This window comes from Pan troglodytes, chromosome 4 (genome assembly GCF_028858775.2).
Source record: "Pan troglodytes isolate AG18354 chromosome 4, NHGRI_mPanTro3-v2.0_pri, whole genome shotgun sequence".
In the NCBI taxonomy this organism is placed as follows: Eukaryota; Metazoa; Chordata; class Mammalia; order Primates; family Hominidae; genus Pan; species Pan troglodytes.
Genome location: NC_072402.2, coordinates 83656784 through 83678974, shown reverse-complemented (window position 1 = coordinate 83678974; position 22191 = coordinate 83656784). Strand labels below are relative to the sequence as shown.

Below are 22191 nucleotides of genomic sequence, written 5' to 3'. Positions count from 1 at the left end.
CATACAAAAATCAGTTGCATTTCTATACACCAATAACAATATATTCTTCAAACATAACAAATATTGAGGAATAAAAGGAAGTAAAATACTTGTACACTGAAAACTATAAAATGTTGATGAAAAAAATTAAGGTAGACACAAAAAATAGAAAGATATTTTGTGTTCACGGATTGGAAGGTTTAATATTGTTAACATGTTCATTCTACCCAAAGCACTTTACATAGTCAATGAAATTTTTATTAAAATTCCAATGGCTTTTTCACATAAATAGAAAAAAAATTAAAATTTTATATGGAAGTTCAATAGAACCCAACTAGGGAAAGCAATCTTGAGAAAAAAACAAACTCATCACACTTCCTGATTTCAAATTATATTACACACTTATAATTAAAACATTATGGTACTTTAATTAAATAGACGCATAGACCAATGGAACAGAATAGAGATCCCAGAAATAAATCCAAGCGTGTGTGGTCAACTAATGTTCAACAAGGCCACCAAAAGACACAATGAGGAAAGGACTGTCTTGTCAATAAATGGTTTTAGAAGAACTGGATAGCAACATGCAAAAGAATGAAACTGGACTCGTTTCTTATACCATATACAAACATTAACTTAAAGTTGATTAAATACCTTCATTTAAAGATTTGAAACTGTAAAACTCTCAAAGAAAAAACAGAAGAAAAGATCATTGCCATTGGCTTTGGTAATAATTTTTTGATATGTCACCAAAACCTCAAATAACAAAAGCAAATATAATTAAGTGGAACAACATTAAACTAAAAAGGTTCTGCACAACAAAGAAAACAATGAATAGAAGGAAGGGCAGTGTATGGATTGGGGGAAGCTATTTGAAAACCATATGTCTGAAGAGGGGTTAATATGCAAAATATATAACGAACTCAAACAATTTAATAGTAATTAAGAAAAAAAACCTAACTACAAGTGGACAAAAATCTTGAACAGACATTTTTCCAAAGAAGACATAAAAAGGGTCAACAGGTATATGAAAAAGTACTAAATATTGCTAATCATCAAGGAAATATAAATCAAAACCACAGTGAGATATCACCCTATACCTGTTAGGATGAACACAACAGACAAGAGATAACAAGTGCTATTTAAGAGTGTGGAGAAGGAAAACTCATGTACGCTGTCGGTAGGAAGATAAATTGGTACAGCCATTATGGAAAAGAGTATAGAGGTTTCTAAAAGATTAAAAATAGAACTATCACATCATCCAAAAATCTCACTATTGGACAAATACACAAAGAGAATAAAATCAGCACCTTGTGAGACGTCTGCATATCTGTGTTCATTGCAGCATTATTCACAATAGCCAAGGTATAGAAACAATCTAAGTACCCATCAATGAATAAATGGTTTAAAAACTATAGTATGTATACATAATGGAATACTACTCAGCCTTAAAAAGAAGAACTGTCTTTTATTTAAAAAAAAAAAAAAATACAGGCTCTTTCCCATCTTGCAAGATGGCGGGTGAAAAAGTTGAGAAGCCAGATACTAAAGAGAAGAAACCCGAAGCCAAGAAGGTTGATGCTGGTGGCAAGGTGAAAAAGGGTAACCTCAAAGCTAAAAAGCCCAAGAAGGGGAAGCCCCATTGCAGTCGCAACCCTGTCCTTGTCGGAGGAATTGGCAGGTATTCCCGATCTGCCATGTATTCCAGAAAGGCCATGTACAAGAGGAAGTACTCAGCCGCTAAATCCAAGGTTGAAAAGAAAAAGAAGGAGAAGGTTCTTGCAACTGTTACAAAACCAGTTGGTGGTGACAAGAACGGTGGTACCCGGGTGGTTAAACTTCGCAAAATGCCTAGATATTATCCTACTGAAGATGTGCCTCGAAAGCTGTTGAGCCACGGCAAAAAACCCTTCAGTCAGCACGTGAGAAAACTGCGAGCCAGCATTACCCCAGGGACCATTCTGATCATCCTCACTGGACGCCACAGGGGCAAGAGGGTGGTTTTCCTGAAGCAGCTGGCTAGTGGCTTATTACTTGTGACTGGACCTCTGGTCCTCAATCGAGTTCCTCTACGAACAACACACCAGAAATTTGTCATTGCCACCTCAACCAAAATCGATATCAGCAATGTAAAAATCCCAAAACATTTAACTGATGCTTACTTCAAGAAGAAGAAGCTGCGGAAGCCCAGACACCCGGAAGGTGAGATCTTCGACACAGAAAAAGAGAAATATGAGATTACGGAGCAGAGCAAGATTGATCAGAAAGCTGTGGACTCACAAATTTTACCAAAAATCACAGCTATTCCTCAGCTCCAGGGCTACCTGCGATCTGTGTTTGCTCTGACGAATGGAATTTATCCTCACAAATTGGTGTTCTAAATGTCTTAAGAACCTAATTAAATAGCTGACTACAAAAAACAAACAAACAAAAAAAAAACCAGGATGAATTTAGAGGCCATTATTATGCTCAGTGAAATAAGCCAGAAACAGAATGAAAAATTCTGTACAGTTTCACTTATATGTAGAATCGATACAAAGGTTGAATACATAGAAATGAAGAGTGGAATATTGGTAACCAGGGGTGGGGAGGGGCAGGAAATTAGGAGAAATGCGCCAGTGGATACAAATTTTCAGTTATTTACAATGAATAAATCTAAAGATCTAAAGTATAGCATGATGACTACAGTTAATGATACTGTATTATATTGTACTGTGTACTGAAAATTTGCCACGAGTAGATTTTAGCTGCTCTTATTTCTCTTCCCCACCTCACAAAGATGCATAAAATAAGTCTGGGCTTGGTGAGGTTGGGAGAGAAAGATCAAGAAAGGATCAAGAAAAGTGGGAGATAGGTTGGAAAGTATTTATATGAATATTGATATAAATTGTCATCAGATTTTTAAATAAAAGGAATTACGCAAATAATCACAGTGATAAATTTAAACTGTCCTCAAAAGTAGAAAAGTACAAACTCAATTAGAAAATCTAATTAATATACGGTGAAAGAGCCTTTGAAAGCAGGATGTTCTTCCTACTTCATAGATGACAAGAATAAAAATTTTTTAAAAAGGAAAGAAAAAATAACTGTAGAAAGGTGAGCAGCTGCATGGGACTGAAAATGGATAACGCTTCATCCCACAAATAATTGACTCTTTAAAAGTTTTTTAAAAATATTTAGTCACTAGGATAGACAAATGCTTCAGAGATTTACTAAAGAAAACAAAAATATTTTGATGTGACCTAGACATGAATCCATAAATAAAAATAGCTTATTTTACTACAGCAAAAAATAATGAAATACAATAATATCTAACTATACCACTAAAACTATGAATTTCAAAAATCACTAGAAGCTCTGATAATCATCTTTAGGAAAAAAAGAAAGATGATAAAGGCATAGTAGGAATGAATCTGTGTATTTAGACCGTTCCTGTAAACAATAACAATAGCAATATAACACAGCAAATAGCAGCAACAATGACAAGGTCACCATTAATAAAACCCAAAATGTTGTACAATCGTTCAGATTTTCAAAGAGAAACTATGCTCCAATATGTAGAAAGTTTACTACTCATATTAATTTTCTGAAAAATATTTTCAAACTGTACCCTGGCCAAATGAGAGATGAATAAAAATAAACGCAAATGGGAACATTTAGATATAAAAGGCAGTGAGCAATGATGGCACGCTTCTAAGTTAGGCTTCAAGAGTCATTTGCACAGGATTTAGTAATCAGAATGAATCACAGAAAGTTGATACAACATCAGGTGCTGCTGCAGCTCAAGTGCATTGTCATACCTTGGCTGGTTCACCCTGTTGGCAACTAGTGGCTTCAGAACACTCAGCTCCTCTAAACCCTGCTGATCTCCCTGTGCAGCATTTGGGCTTTAATCCTTTCAGCTTCCACCACATTCCTTTGTTTATTTTCCTCAATTCCTAGGCATGGTTCATATGTATGTCTGTGGCAAAGTGTGCCAGTTCTTCTGCAGGTTGCTGGCATCAATGAAGTTGGCGAATAGAAGGGGTCATTGAAAAACATTGATTCCTGTTCATTTAATGAATTCCATTTCACCCTTGAGGGGTCCACTTTGCCTGGATACTCCTTTTTTGAAATATAGGCCTCAAATGATCCTCCCACCTTGGCCTGTCAATGTGCTGGGATTACAGGGCTGAGCTTCCGTGCCCAAACCATATACCCCCTTTTCATGTTTGTCTTTGCTCCCTGCCAGCCAGACTAGCTGACATCAAGACCAGAACATTTGGTTACAGGATAACAAATTACATAGCTTGCTTAAGCCAGTCTCAAAATTGTGTAAGATCCTATCACCATAATAAATCCATTTGTATCACTCATAATGATTCTATTCTTCTTCAATACAAAGAATTTAGTAATGATTTATGTAATAACAATAAATTCTATCCTAATTTCCAGAATAAACCATGAGAAAGCATAGAATGGGAGAGAGTACAGTAGAAAGAGCTAATCTTTGCTGATATCCTCAATTTGTGCATGGGAAAAGGATGGTAAGTAAATAAGGACATTAAAAATAATTTTCTAAACCATCAACCACACAATGTCTCTGAGGAAGTATATTCTACTTTGCAAGAGAAAACATAGAGAAGTTTTTATGGAGGTTGGATTAGATTTTAAGCGAACAAAGGGAACCTTTCAGTAAGGTGATGTGCATGAGGGAAAGAGACATTCTGGTTGATTAAGAATGTTATTTTGTTATTTTTTAAGGGAGAAATAAGGTCCTCTGGTTTACAATGATGGTGCATCTGGCAGACAGACAGATTTGTTTTGATGCAGCCATGCTTTTCATTGGTAACAATGCCCCCACTTCTGATTGACAAAGAAATCTCTGAGCTGCCAGTACACGTATGAGGAAATACATCAACCCATTAAGCAGAATACTCTGAAAATTTTAACACGATTTGCTGTGAAATTTTATAAACAGACTTCCTGTAGTAGAAATGTAATATGCTCAATAGAGTAAGGAGGATAAATTTTGCTATTATATCAGCTGTGACTTCTGTGACTTCTTTTTTAAATTTATTTTTTTAATTAACACATACAATTGTATGTATTCATTGTGTACATGATGTTCTTCAGTATATATACATTGTGAAATGCTCAAATCTAGCTAAGTAACAAATGTATTACCTTACACAGTTACCATTTTTGTGATGAGAAGTTTGAACATCTACCCTCTTAGCAGTTTTCAAGAATACAATATACCATCATTAACTAGAGTCACCATGTTGTACAACAGAGCTCTTGAACTTATTCCTTCTATCTAACTCTAATATGAATGCTTTGATCAGTATCTCTACAATTGTCCCTCCCTGTGGAACCACCCCAGCCTCTGGTAACCACCATGCTGCTCTCTAATTCAGTGAGATTAACTTTCTTAAGTTCCACATAGGAGTGAAATCATGCAGTATTTGTCTTTCTGCACCTGGCTTACTTCACTTAGCATACCAGACTTCAGGAACATCCATATTGTTGCAAATGTGTCTTTTGACTTTAAAGACAGTGAATGCTTCACAGTGCAAATGACATCATTTCCTGACACTGATTCCTCAACCCAAGTACAATTTGCATATCTATTCTCTGATTTGTTTATACTTTTTCAATGGAATAAGTTTCAGGAAATATACTCTGCTTACTGTACTTTGTAAATGAGATGAAATATTTAAATCTTAAATTTTCATTTATCACTGGCTTTGAGTTAAATGTGTGTGTGTAATTTCAATAAGAAATGTGATGAGGAATATTTTGGCTCCTGACTGATAAGAGAAGCTCATGCTTAAATCCTTCTTATAAACTAAGTTGAATTTTAAGAATAGAAAGAGGACAGACACACTTGACAACAGATTTCTGTGGGCAAACTAACATAGGACAGAGGAGATTGGAAGAAAGTAATTCCAATTAGACAGCATAAATCACCAAGCCAGAAGGATGGGATAAAATGAGTTAAGGGTTTATACACTTACAAAAGGAAATAAAGACACACGAATGAGTGAACAGATCTGACTCTTAAAATGATTATTGAGCGTGTTAAGTCTACAGCTATCCTGTTTTGAGATCAAAGAGGAGTTTCAGAAAATTCAACATTAATTTGCACTATTTTTGTCAGCTGTGAAATCATATGGGAATCAAAGCTTAGCTAAAACAGTTCTTTTTTTATTTTTTGGTCAATCACAGAAAGACATTTTTAAAGTTGCAATGGGCTTTTTGATTTAACAGCTTCAATTATGGCCACTGAATATATAAAATTTAACTCAGTAATAAAACATAGAAAATATCTGGGGAAATGGACTACATTTTATACTGTCAAAATATAATTTTTAAAAAGTTAACAGCATGACTCATACAAATATGACATGAAAATTTGTCAAAAATGTATTAATTCATTAATAAGGAAAACAGTAAAAAGATAAAACTAACTTAAAGAGCATTTAGAAAAACTGGGCATTGAAAGTCATTTTGACAAAAATATTAAAGGATTTTAAAATAATGTGTCCCAGTTAACTACAAAACAAGTAAATGTCTTATGGGGCAATAAAATTTTGAACCCCAATATATTCTTCTCTATGGGACAGAAATCTTCATACTAATATGTACATCACATAGTCTGGGCTCAAATGGAATAATGGTAACACAGACACATTCCCTTAGATAATTAAATAATTGTAATGTGGGCTTGTTAAACAATAGCTCATATGACATTGAAATTATACTGTACATATTTTCTTTTGCTTATTTTCAAATTTTGGGTACTTTTTCTCTACAGTTCATTTACAACGGAAGAAACTGGCAGGTCATGTTAATCCTTGTAATAAATATAATAGACGTATTTCAGTTTATGATTAAGGATGTACTTATGTAAACTAATGATGATACTGTATATGTAAAATTAGATTCTAAAATATTAAAACCTAACAATTCCATCTTTGTATAAATAAAAAGTAATGCATACTTGATCTCAATTGATAATTATGGCTGTTCTATTCCATATGTTATTTACTTACAGAAATATGGTTGGTAGTATTTTAAAAAATAAGTTCCATTGCTGGCTATGCAATATATCTACGCACCAAAACTACAATTTACCCCCAAGCATGTAAAAAAATTTTTAAAGAAAAATAAAAACAAGAAAAAATAATTGGAAAGTAAGTGCATACGAACTTTCTCAATGGCCACAGCTTTTACCACTGTTGCTTTTCACTATCATTTTAATTTCCACATTTAAATATTCATTTTTAGGTAATAATTTTTTTTGTAATTAGATCTTTAAAATTAACCCATCATTTATATTATCAAGAAAAAGGACAGTGATGACTAGAAATAAGTCAAAAAGTGACAGAGGCAGAAGAATGGGAATGGTCCTCTGGAAGATAAACTTTTAAGTCTGTAATAATTGGTATGGAAAGATGCCAAATGCATACTAACCTGCTTTTGAACTTGCAGCTACAGTGGTCAATTATTTTACAAGCCAATTTTAGACATTTAGCAAAGCTTCACTTAAGCCAATTTTGTCGGTTTATGCTCAATATAAAGTTAATTTTTAAAGGGTTGATTTGGGCAGCTAAGCAAATTCAGCTATAGCATCTGACATCTGCTGCTTAGCAAATAATAACATTAGTAAAGGAAGAAGAATTTCCACAAGTAGAGTACATGGTTTAGTAAGTCACTGGAAAACTTTAATCATAACTCTTTTCTCATATTGTGTCCAGAATTGGTGGGTTCCTGGTCTCACTGACTTCAAGAACATAGCAGCCGCGGACCCTCGCAGTGAGTGTTACAGCTCTTAAGGTGGCGCGTCTGGAGTTTGTTCCTTCTGATGTTCAAATGTGTTCGGAGTTTCTTCCTTCTGGTGGGTTCGTGGTCTCACTGGCTCAGATGTGAAGCTGCAGACCTTCGCGGTGAGTGTTACAGCTCTTAAGGCAGTGCATCTGGAGTTGTTCATTCCTCCCGGTGGGTTCGTGGTCTCCCTGGCTTCAGGAGTGAAGCTGCAGATCTTCACGGTGAGTGTTACACCTCATAAAAGCACTGTGGACCCAAAGAGTGAGCAGTAGCAAGATTTATTGCAAAGAGCAAAAGAACAAGGCTTCCACAGTGTCAAAGGGGACCTGAGCGGGTTGCCACTGCTTGCTCCGGCAGCCTGCTTTTATTCTCTTATCTAGCCCCACCCACATCCTGCTGATTGGTAGAGCGGAGTTGGCCTGTTTTGACAGGGCGCTTATTGGTGCGTTTACAATCCCTGAGCTAGATACAAAGGTTCTCCATGTCCCCATCAGATTAGTTAGATACAGAGTATGGACACACAGGTTCTCCAAGGCCCCACCAGAGCAGCTAGATACAGAGTGTGGATTGGTGCACTCACAAACCCTGAGCTAGACACAGGGTGCTGATTGGCGTGTTTACAAACCTTGAGCTAGATACAGAGTGCCGATTGGTGTATTCACAATCCCTGAGCTTGACATAAAGGTTCTCTAAGGCCCCACCAGAGCAGCTAGATACAGAGTGTCGATTGGTGCACTCACAAACCTTGAGCTAAACACAGGGTGCTGATTGGTGTGTTTACAAACCTTGAGCTAGATACAGAGTGCCCATTGGTGTATTTACAATCCCTGAGCTTGACATAAAGGTTCTCTAAGGCCCCACCAGAGCAGCTAGATACAGAGTGTTGATTGGTGCACTCACAAACCCTGAGCTAGACACAGTGTGCTGATTGGGGTGTTTACAAACCTTGAGCTAGACACAGAGTGCTGACTGGTGTATTTACAATCCCTGAGCTAGACATAAAGGTTCTCCACCTCTCCACCAGACTCAGGAGCCCAGCTGGCTTCACCCAGTGGATTCCGCACTGGGGCTGCAGGTGGAGCTGCCTGCCAGTCCCGTGCCGTGCACCGCACTCCTCAGCCCTTGGGTGGTCGATGGGACTAGGCACCGTGGAGCAGGGGGCGGCGCTCATCGGGGAGGCTCCGGTGGCACAGGAGCCCACGGAGGGGGTGGGAGGCTCAGGCATGGTGGGCTTCAGGTCCCAAGCCCTGCCCCGTGGGAAGGCAGCTAAGGCCCGGCAAGAAATCGAGCGCAGCGCCGGTGGGCTGGCACTGCTGGGGGACCCAGTACAGTACACCCTCCCCAGCCGCTGGCCCGGGTGCTAAGCCCCTCATTGCCTGGGGCCGGCAGGGCTGGCCAGCTGCTCCGAGTGCAGGGCCTGCCAAGCCCACACCCACCCGGAACTCCAGCTGGCACACAATTGCCACATGCGGCCCCAGTTCCTGCTGGCGCCTCTCCCTCCACAGCTCCCTGCAAGCTGAGGGAGTGGGCTCTGGCCTTGGCCAGCCCAGAAAGGGGCTCCCACAGTGCATCGGTGGGCTGAAGGGCTCCTCAAGTGCTGCCAAAGTGGGAGCCCAGGCAGAGGAGGTGCCGAGAGCGAGCGAGGGCTGTGAGGACTGCCAGCATGCTGTCACCTCTCAATATTACAAAAAAAGAGAAAGGAGGCCAGGCACGGTGGTTCCCGCCTGTAATCCCAGCACTTTGGGAGGCCAAGGTGGGCGTATGACGAGGTCAGGAGATGGAGACCATCCTGGCTAACACGTGAAACCCCGTCTCTACTAAAAATACAAAAAAAATTAGCCAGGCATGGTGGCGGGTGCCTGTAGTCCCAGCTACTCCAGAGGCTGAGGCCGGAGAATGGCATGAACCCGGGAGGCGGAGCTTGCAGTGAGCCAAGAGGGCGCCACTGCACTCCAGCCTGGGCACCAGAGTGAGACTCTGTCTCAAAAAAAAAAAAAAAAAAAAAAGAAAACAAACAGGAAGAGTTCTGCAGGACAGTGAAACTTCCAAATGAAGTACATTTTACTATCTGGATAGAAGACAAACTTTTATTTATCGGGGAAAACTACTCACACTTAAATAATAAACTTCAGTTTATTTTCTGTTCTTTGTAGCGAAATATGATTTTGTCTCTGTAAGTTGATATCCAAGGCTAAGGGTAAGCGTCTGCATTCTTTCCTTTCTTTTAAATTTTATTTCTGTCAGCTTATAGGGAATGCATATCATAGCAACACCAATGTTTAGGCAAGGGAAAAGTCGTAGTTTCTGTAAGTAATATTAGTTTACCAGGAAGGAGACAAAACTATTTTGAGACCAGAGAGGAAACACACCAAAAAGCAACAGAACCAATGTGAGTAAAAAGCATCTGTCCATACCCATTCTTTCTGTGTGGGGAATCTTAGTAATTTAAATCTGGAACCATAAGGTTGATACATTTTTAGCAACCTTTATAACACGGCCTCCATGCTATGAAATATTGTGCTAAAGGACTTGCATTATTGTTTTCAGTGCTACTTAAATCCTTGTGTATGTTAAATTTATAGTTGAAGTCAAGATAGATGCCTCAGTCAGTCCAGGTTGCTATAGTAAAATACAATAGATGTGGTGGCTTAAACAATAAACATTTATTTCTCATAACTGGAGGTTAAGTCCAAGATCAAGGTGTCACCAGATCCAATATCTGATGAAGACACTCCTTCTCATTTGTAATGGATTTTTTTTTTCCTATATACTTATATGGTGGACAGAGAGAGGGAGAAAACAAACTCTCTTATGTATCTTCTTATAAGGGCACTAACTCCTTTCATGAGGCCTCCACCCTAATGACCTAAATAACTCCCAAAGTCCCCATTTCCATTACATTGGAGATTAGGATTTCATTATATAAATGTTGAATGGGCAACAACTTCAATCCATAACAATATATTAATAAGCATTAAACATCTATGATACATTCAAAATCATCAAAGTGATGTTATGAGATAACAATGATGTTAAAAAAAAAAAAACAGTCAAGCTTTCCTGGTGTGAGTAAATAGACTTGAACTTTCAGGTTCATGGTTTTCAATTAAAATGTTATTCAAAGGGACCAAACTGTCTACTTCAATAGAAACATGGAAAAAAATGAATCACCATGGCAAATAAAGTATTTTATTATCCTTGAAGAAAAATATGTGTTTTATTTTTCTTTCTTTTTTTTTTTTCGAGATGGAGTTTCGCTCTAGTTGCCCAGGCTTGAGTGCAATGGCATGATCTCAGCTCATCACCATCTCCACCTCCTGGGTTCAAGCAATTCTTGTGCCTCAGCCTCCCGAGTAGCTGGGATTACAGGCATGCACCACCATCTCTGGCTAATTTTTGTATTATTAGTGGAGACGGGGTTTCTCCATGTTGGTCAGGCTGGTCTGGAACTTCTGACCTCAGGTTATTTACCCGCCTTGGCTTTCCAAACTGCTGGGATTACAGGTGTGAGCCACGATGCCCAGCCTATTTCTAAGGAATCTTAACAATATGTCACTTTACATGAATAAAATCAAAAGTTAATAGATCTGCTTTTGTAGAACCATGTATAGAATAGCAAATAGTTTATGTATTATAGTTCATGATTGCTCTCTGAATATCAATAATATTTTAAAATGCATTATAAAAACAATAATTAAAATATCTGAAATTTAAAAATCATCCCTGCATTAAAAATGCAAATAATTTGTGATAGATGCAGTTTTAAAATAAGTGTGTTTGCCTTTGTAATTATTTTCTTCCACCTTTATATAAAATGCCCTTATGTGGTCAAATGAAATTATAATTTTCTTTCAAATAAAACCCATGAGCAGCTATTTAATCTATTTTCTAGATAATTGGCTAATTATGTGTTTCTCTCTCCATCTCATTTTTCTCTCCATTTATTATGGCAGAATGGTTAAATAGCATATAGGTGGTCCCAGAGAATTCACTTCTATCACACGTGAATCTCCATTTCTGTACAAAATTCACATGGATTATCCTTTCTAACTCACCCCTCAGTCCTTATCACTTTGAATGAGCCTCTTTCATGGAACACTTCTTTACATCTGTGCCTACTGTAAAATGTTCTTATAGTTGAATATACATACAGTGATGAAGTTGAAAGAAAAACAGTATAGTATAATTATGTCAGGAAGCATGAAACTTTCCAAAGTTCATGAGACTATAAATGTCTAAACATAATGAAATTTCAGAATCTCATCCTTTTTTTACATGCTTCTTTAAAACTTATTTTTTTCAGGAATTCATCTGCTAATCCTTTCTTGCCTACCCTTTCGCAATTGTCCTCTCATATATCTCTCACATATTTGAAGTCTTACCATAGAACAGTAACCTGGGAGTAAAAATTTCTGGCATAACAAAGGGACATTTCAAAATACAGTACTTAACTGATGAAATCTCTCTTATCAAAATAAGAGCTATATAGGCCAAGCAAGCATAGGGAAAAAAAATGTTCAACATCACTAATCATTAGAGAAATGCAAATCAAAACCACAACGAGATACCGCCTCACACCAGTCAGAATGGCTATGATTAAAAAGTCAAAAATTAACAAAAACTAGCAAGGTTGCAGAGAAAAGGGAACACTTGTACACTCCTGGTGGAACTGTAAATGAGTTCAGCCACTGTGGAAAGCAGTGTGGCAATTCCTCTAAGAACCTGAAACAGAATTACCATTTGAGCCGACAATCCCACTACTGGTTATACACTCAAAAGAATATAAATTGCCCTACCATAAAGACACACACCTGCATGTTCATTGCAGCACTCTTGACAATAGCAATGACATGGAATCAACCTCAATGCCCATCAGTGGTAGACTAGATAAAGAAAATGTGGTACACATACATCATAGAATCATACACAGCCATAAAGAAGAATGAGATCATGTCCTTTGCAGCAACGTGAATGGAGCTGGAGTCTATTATTCTTAGCAAACTAACAGAGACACAGAAAAACAAATCCTGCCTGTTCTCACTTATAAGTGGTAGCTAAACAACATGAACACATGGACACAAAGAGGGAAACAACTGACACTGGGGCCCACTTTTGGGTGGAGGTAGGAGGAGGAACAGGATCAGAAAAAATTACCTATTAGGCATTACGCTTATTACCTGGGTGACAAAATAATCTGTACACCAAACCCCAGTGACACACAGTTTACCTATATACAAACCTGCACATGTAATTTTGAACCTAAAATGAAAGTTATAATAAAAAAGTTATATAGACCATAAAATTTTATTTTTAATACGCATCAAAATTTATATACAGTTTTCAGATAATACTGTACTGATAATTTTATTTAAAATGTAAACTGAGAAGCATCTATTTAAAACTTAATCACTCAAAAATCAGAAAATTACCAGTACTCTTTTTGTCTCTTTCCTGTCACTAACTCCACCTACAAAAATGTAAGCCCTATCTTGATTTTCAAAACCAAAGATGAGTTTTTTCTGTCTTGATATACATTCATATAGAACATATTCTTGGATCTTGGTCTTTCATAAATATTATCCTCATAAGAAAGACTATTCTATATCATTCTATGTACTTATTCTAATTACTAAATAATATTCTATTACATAACAAAATGCTATTCTGAAGTTCATGAGCATTTAGCTGATATACAGTTTCTGATTTTAATGTATAATGTACATTTCTTCTTGTAAAAGTGTAAACACATTTCTGTTAGCTATTTACCTGGAAATAAAATTACTGAGTTATAGAATATTCATATGGTTATTTTTTCAAATTTCATTAGCAACAGTAATTACGATATTGTAAGCAGTTTGAGACTTCCTAAACATTTTGTTTTGTGTATTTTTCTTATATTAGCCATTCTGGTGCTTATATAGTGACATTTGAAAGTAATGTAACTGAGTATCTCAGCCTTAAAATTAATTTTGAATTTTTTTTCTTTCCATCCGAATCTCAGAATATAGCCTTGTACTTTGAAAACTATTTTTTTTTTTTTTCAGACTAAGTCTTGCTATGTCACCAGGCTGGAGTGCAATGGCATGATCTCAGCGCACTGCAACCTCCACCTCCTGAGTTCAGACAATTCTCCTGCCTTAGCCTCCTGAAGAGCTTGGATTACAGGCTCGCACCACCACGTCCTGCTAATTTTTTGTATTTTTAGTGTAGACGTGGTTTCACCATGTTGTCCAGGCTGATCTTGAACTCCTGACCTCAGATAATCTGCCTGCCTCGGCCTCCCAAAGTGCTGGTATTACAGGCGTGAGCCACCGCGCCTGGCTCAAAACTTTTTGTTTATCTCCCTTTCCCACCAGCACTTTCTATGCACAGCACTCCCTTATCTAATTACATGCTTGCTTAGAAATTCTAGGGACAATTTTAAACTATACTATAAAGCTACAGTAACCAAAACAGCATGGTACTGGTACAAAAACAGACACGTATATCAACAAAACAGAATAGAAAACTTAAAGTTACACACCTACAACCATCTGATCTTGTACAAGGCAGACAAAAACATGCAATGGAGAAAGGATTCTTTATTCAATGAATGGTGCTTGGTTAACTGTTAAGCCATACGTCAAAGACTGAAGTTGGATCCCTACCTTTCACTATATACAAAAAATTAACTCAAAATGTATCAAAGATTTAAATGAAAAACCTCAAACTATGAAAATTTTAGGCAGCAACTTTGAAAATACTCTTCTTGATATCAGCCTTGCAATGAATTTGGAGTAAGTCTGCAAAAGCAATTGTAACAAAAACAAAAGTAACCAAAACAAAAGTAGACAAGTGGGACCTAATTAAACTAGTTACTAATTAAATTAGTAATTAGTTAATTAAAGAGATTCTGCATAGCAAAAGAAACTATCAACAGAGCAAACAGACAGCCTACATAATGGGAGAAGATATTCATAAACAATACATCCAACAAAGTCCTAATAACCTGAATCTATTGGGAGCTTAAACAAATCAACAAGCAAAAAAAAAAAAAAAAAAAAATCACCAAATGACTCCATTAACAAAATGGGCAAAAAATATGAACAGAAACTTCTCAAAAGAAGACATACAAGTAGCTAACAAACAGATGACAAAATGCTCAGCATCACGAATCATGCAAGAAATGCAAATCAAAATCACAATGGGATACCACTGCACACCAGTCAGAATAGCTACTATTAAAAAGTCAATAAACAGATGCTGGTGAGAGTGTGGAAAAAAGGGAAAACTTATACACTGTTGGTAGGAATGTAAATTAGTACAGCCACTGTGGAAAGCAGTCTGGAGATTTCTCAAAAACCTTAAAACAGAGCTACCATTCAACCCAGCAATTTAATTACTGGGTATGTACCCAAAGGCAAATAAATGATTCTACCAAAAGGACACATGCAGATGTATGCTTATTGCTGTGCTATTCATGATAGCAAAGACATGGAATCAAACCAGGTGTACATCAATGGTAGACTGGATAAAGAAAATGTGGTGCATATACACCATTAATTCTATGCAGCCATAAAAAATAGAATCATGTCCCTTGCAGCAACATGGATGCAGTGGAAGGTTATAATCTTAAGTGAATTAATGCAGGAACAGACAAACAAATACGGCATGTTCTAACTTATAAGTGGGAGCTAGATATTGAGCACACATGAATATCAATGTTGGAATAAGAGACATTGAAGACTGCTGGAACAGGGAGGGCGAGAGGGGGATGGGTTGAAAAACTACCTATTGAGTCCTATGCTCATTGCCTGAGTGATGGGATCCTTATCCCAAATTTCGTCACCCAATATCCTCATGTAACAAACCTGCATATATACCCCATATACCTAAAAGTTGAAATTTTTAAAAAATTACATTTTACCCTGTAAATATATATAATTATTATATATTAATTACAAATAATTTTAAAAATCCCCCTCCCCCAAAAGAAAGAAGTTCCAGGGGCCAATTTGAATCAAATCAAGGATAGACATCAAGCTGCCAAATCCCCCTGCTTAGTCTACCACTACTGGGCCAAAGTCAGCATGACACAAACCCAGCCTCCAGACAGGTGATTATGCAAGATAACCTTCAGAACAAGACAGGCAGAGCTGCGCCCTCTTGCCCCACCCCTGTATATTCCCCACACCAAATTTTACTTCCTAAACCCCTTCACTGAGCCCAGAAGGCTGAGATGGTTCCTTTGAGGCTTGAGGCCAGCCATTCTCCCATCTGCTGGCATTTGGTTGATAAAAGCTGCTTTCCTTTACCACACCTAGCTTCTCATGTTTTGACTCTGAGCACCAAACAGCTAGACTTGAGCTGGTACATTAAGTGCAATCATCTCTTTTTTTTTTCCAAATAATATATCTTTTATTTTAAAAATTTTCTTATGGTGTTGCATTATTGTCTTTATTTGTCTTGTATTATATTGTATTGCACTGTATTGTACTGGTGTTGGTGGAAATTTTTGGCCTTCTTGTCTGGCTGTGCCCCAGTTCTGTAGAATGATTTGTAGTATACACGATATCAGGCATCCTTGTCTCACGCAGAACTCAGAGTTAACTTTTTCATACTTCACTATTATTTGTCATCTTTGTACTTTATTGTAGTTTTCTGAACTATTATGTTTTTATTGGTTTTATTTTTTATCAATACGTAATAGTTGTACATATTTTTGAAGTACATGTGATACTGCTGGTGATGATCCTGGTGCTGGATATTTGGTTTTGGTTTTCTGTCGGGGAGTGAAGCCAGATTACTTGCATTCTGCCATTTTGGTGATGTCACTCCACTGAGGTATTACTCTTTTTTCTTTTTTCTTTTTCTTTTTTCTTTTTTTTTCTTTTTTTTTTTTTTTTTTTGAGACAGGGTCTAACTCTGTTGATCTGGCTGGAGTGCAGTAGCACAATCATGGCTCACTGCAGCCTCAATGTCCTGGAGTCCAGCAATCCTCCTAGCTAAGCAATTTGCGTAACTGGGATTACAGGTGCACAGCACTACACCTGGATAATTCTTGCAATTTTTGTAGAAAGTGGGTCTCACTATGTTGTTCAGGTTGGACTCGAACTCCTGGGTTCAAGCGATCTACCTGCCTCAGTCTCCCAAAGTGCTGGGGTTACAGGCTTGAGCCACCACACCTGGCCAGTATTACTCTTTATTTTAATAAAAAGGTCATTCTCTATTTCTACTTTACTAAAAGTGAATATTATGAGTACATTATTATTATTTATTAAGAGAGTTTTCTTTATTGAAATGATATGACCTTCGATTTTTGTTAACGTTATGAATTATATTGAATGTTTGCAGATGCTAACTTACTATTGCCATCTATGAATTAACCTGCTTTGGTCAATGAATTTATCCCTTTCCTTATTGCCTAATTTCTTTTGCTAATATTTCATCAATGATTATTAAATCTATGTTCCAGACATGATGTTTCTGCATTTTTCTCTTCTTGTAATAAATTTATCCTGTGTTAGTATCATTGCTACTGTGGCCTCATAAAAAATAATTGTTATTTCTTCCTTCATTTTTCATTATCTGGATGGTTATGTATAAATTTGATATGAATTTCTTAAGTATTTGGAAGAATATGATGAATCTACATGGGTCTAAGCATATGAGTTTATTTTTATAGTTTTTTTAAATAATAGATTTTAATTTTGTAATAGATATCAGACTTTCAGAATACTTATTGCTTCCTTTATTTGTTTTGGTACATTGTGTTTCTCAAAAATTACCACTTTCACAAAAATTGTCCAATTAATTGGTATAAAGTTGTTCCTGCTATCCCCCATCTTTTGAAAACCTGTTCATGTTTCCTCTACACCAATAAGAAATGCTAATAGTAAAGTTACGATGTTGGATCATAAAAATCATTTCTAGAAACAAAAACATAAAATATTTGTAACATACTTTTTAAGTGAATAGTGCTTTAAATTTTTAATTAGTTCGACTATATATGCAGAGAAAGAAAAAAATAGAGTGAGGCATACACAGGCAAAGGGCACACACTAAAGTCATAGCAAAGCTATCCCTGGACAATGGGAAGACAAAAATGCTTATCATTTTGTTATTACAGGTTTATTTTTCTACATTTTACATGGTAACCATAAACATAAATTGTTTTCATAATGAGAGCAAGGATTCAAATTAAAAAAAAAAAAGGACACCATCGTTTTGTCAGAATCAGTTTTAAAATGAATTCAATTTCTAAATAATATTTATAGTTATGTAAATAAATGCAGTAATTTTATGTATTCCAAGGGCTTCCTAAATGGGCAAATGTACAGACTTTTATTTCAATATTTGTTTACAGAAGAATAAAATAGTATGTCTCTAAATCTTTTTCTACTTTTTCTGTAATGTTTACTTTCATTAGAAAATAAATGTGATGCCATTTATTTATAATGATATGCCAAATGCAGGTTGTTATTTCTCACAATTATAATTTAGTGTCATAATTTAACAGGGTATAAAGTTGGAAAACATTATAGAAAAACTACTTTTTGTTTTTGATTGTGAAAATCTCTACTGACATAGAAGGCATGGCAACATGATCAATCAGTTGCACAATTGGGCTCTAGGTAAGTAATAATAGGAGATAGACGTGGCATCAAGAGGAGAGTTGTGCATACTTCTGAGTCTAATTTAGTCCTCTGCAAAACTATTAACATGTTATGTGATGGTCCCTAATATCACTGAGGTTCAGTAATTCATTAGAAGTACTCACAACACTCAAAAGTTGTTATACTCAAGGTTATGGTTTATCATAGCAAAATTATACAAATCAAAATCTGCAAAGGGAAAGTGCATAGGGCAAAATCTGGATGAAATCAGGTTCATATTCTTTCCCAGTGGAGCAGCATAGGACCCATTTAATTTTTCCAGCAAACAGTGTGACAAAATGCTTTAAGTGTTGTCTCTAAGGAAATATCATTAGAGAATCAGTATTCAAGGTTTGCACAGAAGCTGTTGCTGTACGCATCCTCTGTCTTGTGGTCAGCCTACAGAGCAGGATAGATCAGCACCCAAAATTTGGTTTGGATGTCAAGGCTGATGAGGAACCATTTACCCACCAAGTTTCTAGACATCAGCCAAGGGCCAATCTGACCAGCAGACTAGAAGGACTCACAGCACCCAAAAGTTGTTACCCTCAAAGTTATGGTTCATCATAGCAAAATTATATATATCAAAATTAGCAGAGGGAAAGTGCACTGAGCAAAATCTGGAGGAAACAAAGTACATGAATCCAAGAGTTGCTTACGATAAAAGTCTGAGCCAACAGTGTAAACTCATTTTTTTTCCACAGGTGTACACTGAAGTTTAGATTGATTACTTGGCCACTTGGAGAGCATAAGATTTTTTTTAGCAAAGCATTAGAATTTGTTTCCTAGACTTGTACTCCTTACGTAACCTGCAGATAATAGGACGTATTCAAATAGAGATATGAATATATAATATTCAAATGATGTGTTGTACAAAATATCTTGTCTGTCTAGAGTCTGGGTTTTTATTTGAGTCATCAACTTTGAACTTTTTCTTCTAACTTTCTTTGTGTAGTGTGAATTGATGAGGTGATTTTATGGGGAACAGATCTACTGTATTGCCAAGGCATAGTGTCTTAACAGCCAAGCAATGAATGTGTAAAATATATTTTTGCCTTTTTGCCTTCTCTGCCCTGAGTGGTTTGTAGTTTGTATCTGTAGTTGTCTTCATATATAATCTAATTCTTTTGGATAGCCTTTGCCTAAAAAGCTACTATTTCTATATCTACAGTTACAGATATTTATATATTTATATTAGTTCCCATATACTTTAGTTTGTCTTTTTTAATAAGAAATCAATTAATAAACATTTTGAAACAAACCTTGCACAATACAAAAATAGAGTTTAGTTAACTTACATCTATGTGTCTGGTAAGTATCGTCAGTATGCTTTCAAGGTTAACACTTTTCCATTTGAAGGTTATAGTTTTAAAATTTAATTACCTTTAGATATGGGAAGAATCAAGTTATTTTTGTTGAAGCATAGTTATAATTCTTTTAATGAATAGGAGCTTGAATGTATATGCAAAGAATGGCACATTTATTAAAGTAATTATACTTTGAATACTTAGCTACAAATTTTATACCTCCTGGCTGAGGAGTAAAATTGAAATAGAAAACATGCTATAATGCAATTTACAATGTAATTAGTTGTCAGTGGCATTATGTATTTCATGTAACTCCATTATTAAAACATTTACAATTTACATAATCAGACAAATAATTTAATGAGTTTGAGATAGAAGAGTTTTTTTCCTACTTACAATAAAAGGCTATTTACAAGCAGAAGTAATGGCCAGTTTTAGATACAGGGACAGATTAAGCACCATAAACCAGTTTGAGATGTTTAACCTGAATAAAATGGAAAATTGTATTTTTATTGTATTTATTGACTGTTTTTGAACAGAGTCTCACTCTGTCACCCAGGCTGGAGTGCAGTACCGTGATCTCGCCTCATTGCCACCTTCATCTCCCCAGTTCAAGCAATTCTCCCAACTCAGCCTCACAAGTAGCTGGGACCACAGGCATTCGCCACCACATCTGGCTAAATTTATGTATTTTTAGTAGACACGAGGTTTCACCACGCCTGGAGAACTTTATAATTTAGTGTAATCTCAAAAAGTGTTAACTGTGAGTGGGTTTTGGGGTTAGGATTACAGAAGGAAACACAATTTCCATGCACACAAGTGGTAAATAAGGGAACTATAATGGTGCGTTTTTTGTTAAAAGAGCAACTGAAATACCCCAAGCTTCTCACAGAAACAATTCTGTAATACTTTACAGGGCTCTGAGGTCTTTGTAAAGAGGAGCCAGTAATAAAGGGGACTATTTCAGTTAATTTGTTATCATCATTATTGTGTCTTGAAATGGCTACTCTGTGCCTCCAGTTACTGGTGTGAAATTGTTGTCAATTTAGAATGATAATCTTCCATTCCTCCCTGGTGCAGCTATGTTTGATGGCAAGGCTGAGTTAGCACTGGGTGAAACTCAAGATATTTTTTGTACCACCTCTGTCTTTTCTTAGAGGAAAATCAGATTAAAATTAAGGAATGCCTTCAATAACAAGAAAATCTAGAAGTTGTGTAGGTTTTTAGTTTTTATTTTAGGCCTTTTGCACCCAACAGAGTACTTTGCACATCTCTTCTTGTAAGTATTATTTAATCACCTGTTTTATCTACAAAATTGTTACCTAGAATGGGCATCTACATACTATGGCCTATACACCACATTCACTCCACAGCATGTTTTTTTATTTTTTTTAATTAATTAATTTTTTGTTTACCCACTAACCAAGTATTGCTTACCATTTTTTAAACGGCTTGTTAAAGAAGAAGTAGAGGGAGGAGAAGGAGAAAAGAGACAGCATATAGGCTGCAGAACCTGAAATATTTATTTCTTGACTCTTTACAAAAAGTAAAAATAAAAATTGTTGATTTTTGCTGCAGAGCAGCACTTTCAATATTACTTTCAGCAATGATGGAAATATTTTACATCACAGATATCCAAGACAATATTCACTCTTACAGGAGTAATTATTTAACACTTAAACTATGGGGAGTGGAGTATTACAGAAGAAATGAATTTTCTTGCTGTTTCATTTAAAATAAGTTACATTTAAGTGTAAATGCCACACATGACTGGTGGCTACCATACAGTGCAGTAGAACAGAATGTAAGCTACTAAAAGGTAGAGTCTATTGGATATTCTTAAGCATTGAGTATTAAATTTTAATGTGCACATACACCACCCGGGATCTTTGAAAAACAAGGATTTGGGTTTGGTAGATCTCAAATGAGGTCTGAGATTCTGTGTTTTTTAGAAGTTTTCAGGTAATGTTAAATGATGGTGTTCAGATCATACTTTAAGAAGAAAGGCAGAATATCTTGAGAACAGCAGGTAACAAATTGTTGAATAAACACATTTTACAATGTCATTTTCAGGAATTCTTATAAGATGAATAAAAAATTCATGAAAATAGGTGATTTATAACTACATATGTAAACTTAAGTCTGTCTTAGCACTAGCTCCTAAGCTATATCTGTCACCTCACTAAGGGGTGCTGTCAGAAGGTAAGACATCTGAGAGTGTATTAGACCCCAAGTTATTTTCTTTCTTTCTTTTTTTTTTTTTTTTTTTTGAGACAGAGTCTCACTCTGTCACCCAGGCTGGAGTACAATGGAGCGGTCTTGGCGTACTGCAACCTCCGCCTCCTGGGTTCAAGCGATTCTCCTGCCTCAGCCTCCCGAGTAGCTGAGACTACAGGTGCATGCCACCACACCCAGCTAATTTTTGTATTTTTAATAGAGACAGGGTTTCACTATGTTGG

At 36.3% G+C, this 22191-nt stretch overlaps 2 protein-coding genes across 4 annotated transcripts in view; both read left to right on the top strand.

Annotated features, from left to right (window-relative positions):
• Positions 1 to 9775, top strand: part of LOC129143984 (uncharacterized) — a 320066-nt gene extending 310291 nt beyond the window's left edge. For 2 of the 3 annotated variants that reach the window (XR_010157268.1, XR_010157267.1), the window contains 2 exons: positions 4414 to 4505; positions 7722 to 9775. Coding sequence is in view for 1 of the 3 variants with exons in the window: in XM_054684432.2 (XP_054540407.1) it covers positions 7722 to 7799 (78 nt within the window). In the remaining 2 variants the exon portion in view is untranslated. The remainder of the gene's footprint in view (positions 1 to 4413; positions 4506 to 7721) is intronic. The other variant, XM_054684432.2, reaches the window with a different exon arrangement.
• LOC461938 (large ribosomal subunit protein eL6-like) lies at positions 1479 to 2418 on the top strand. Its single transcript, XM_054684434.2, has one exon. It carries the CDS (start codon positions 1494 to 1496, stop codon positions 2358 to 2360), a length of 867 nt encoding a protein of 288 aa, XP_054540409.2. The 5' UTR covers positions 1479 to 1493; the 3' UTR covers positions 2361 to 2418.
• Positions 9776 to 22191: the final 12416 nt, after the last annotated feature.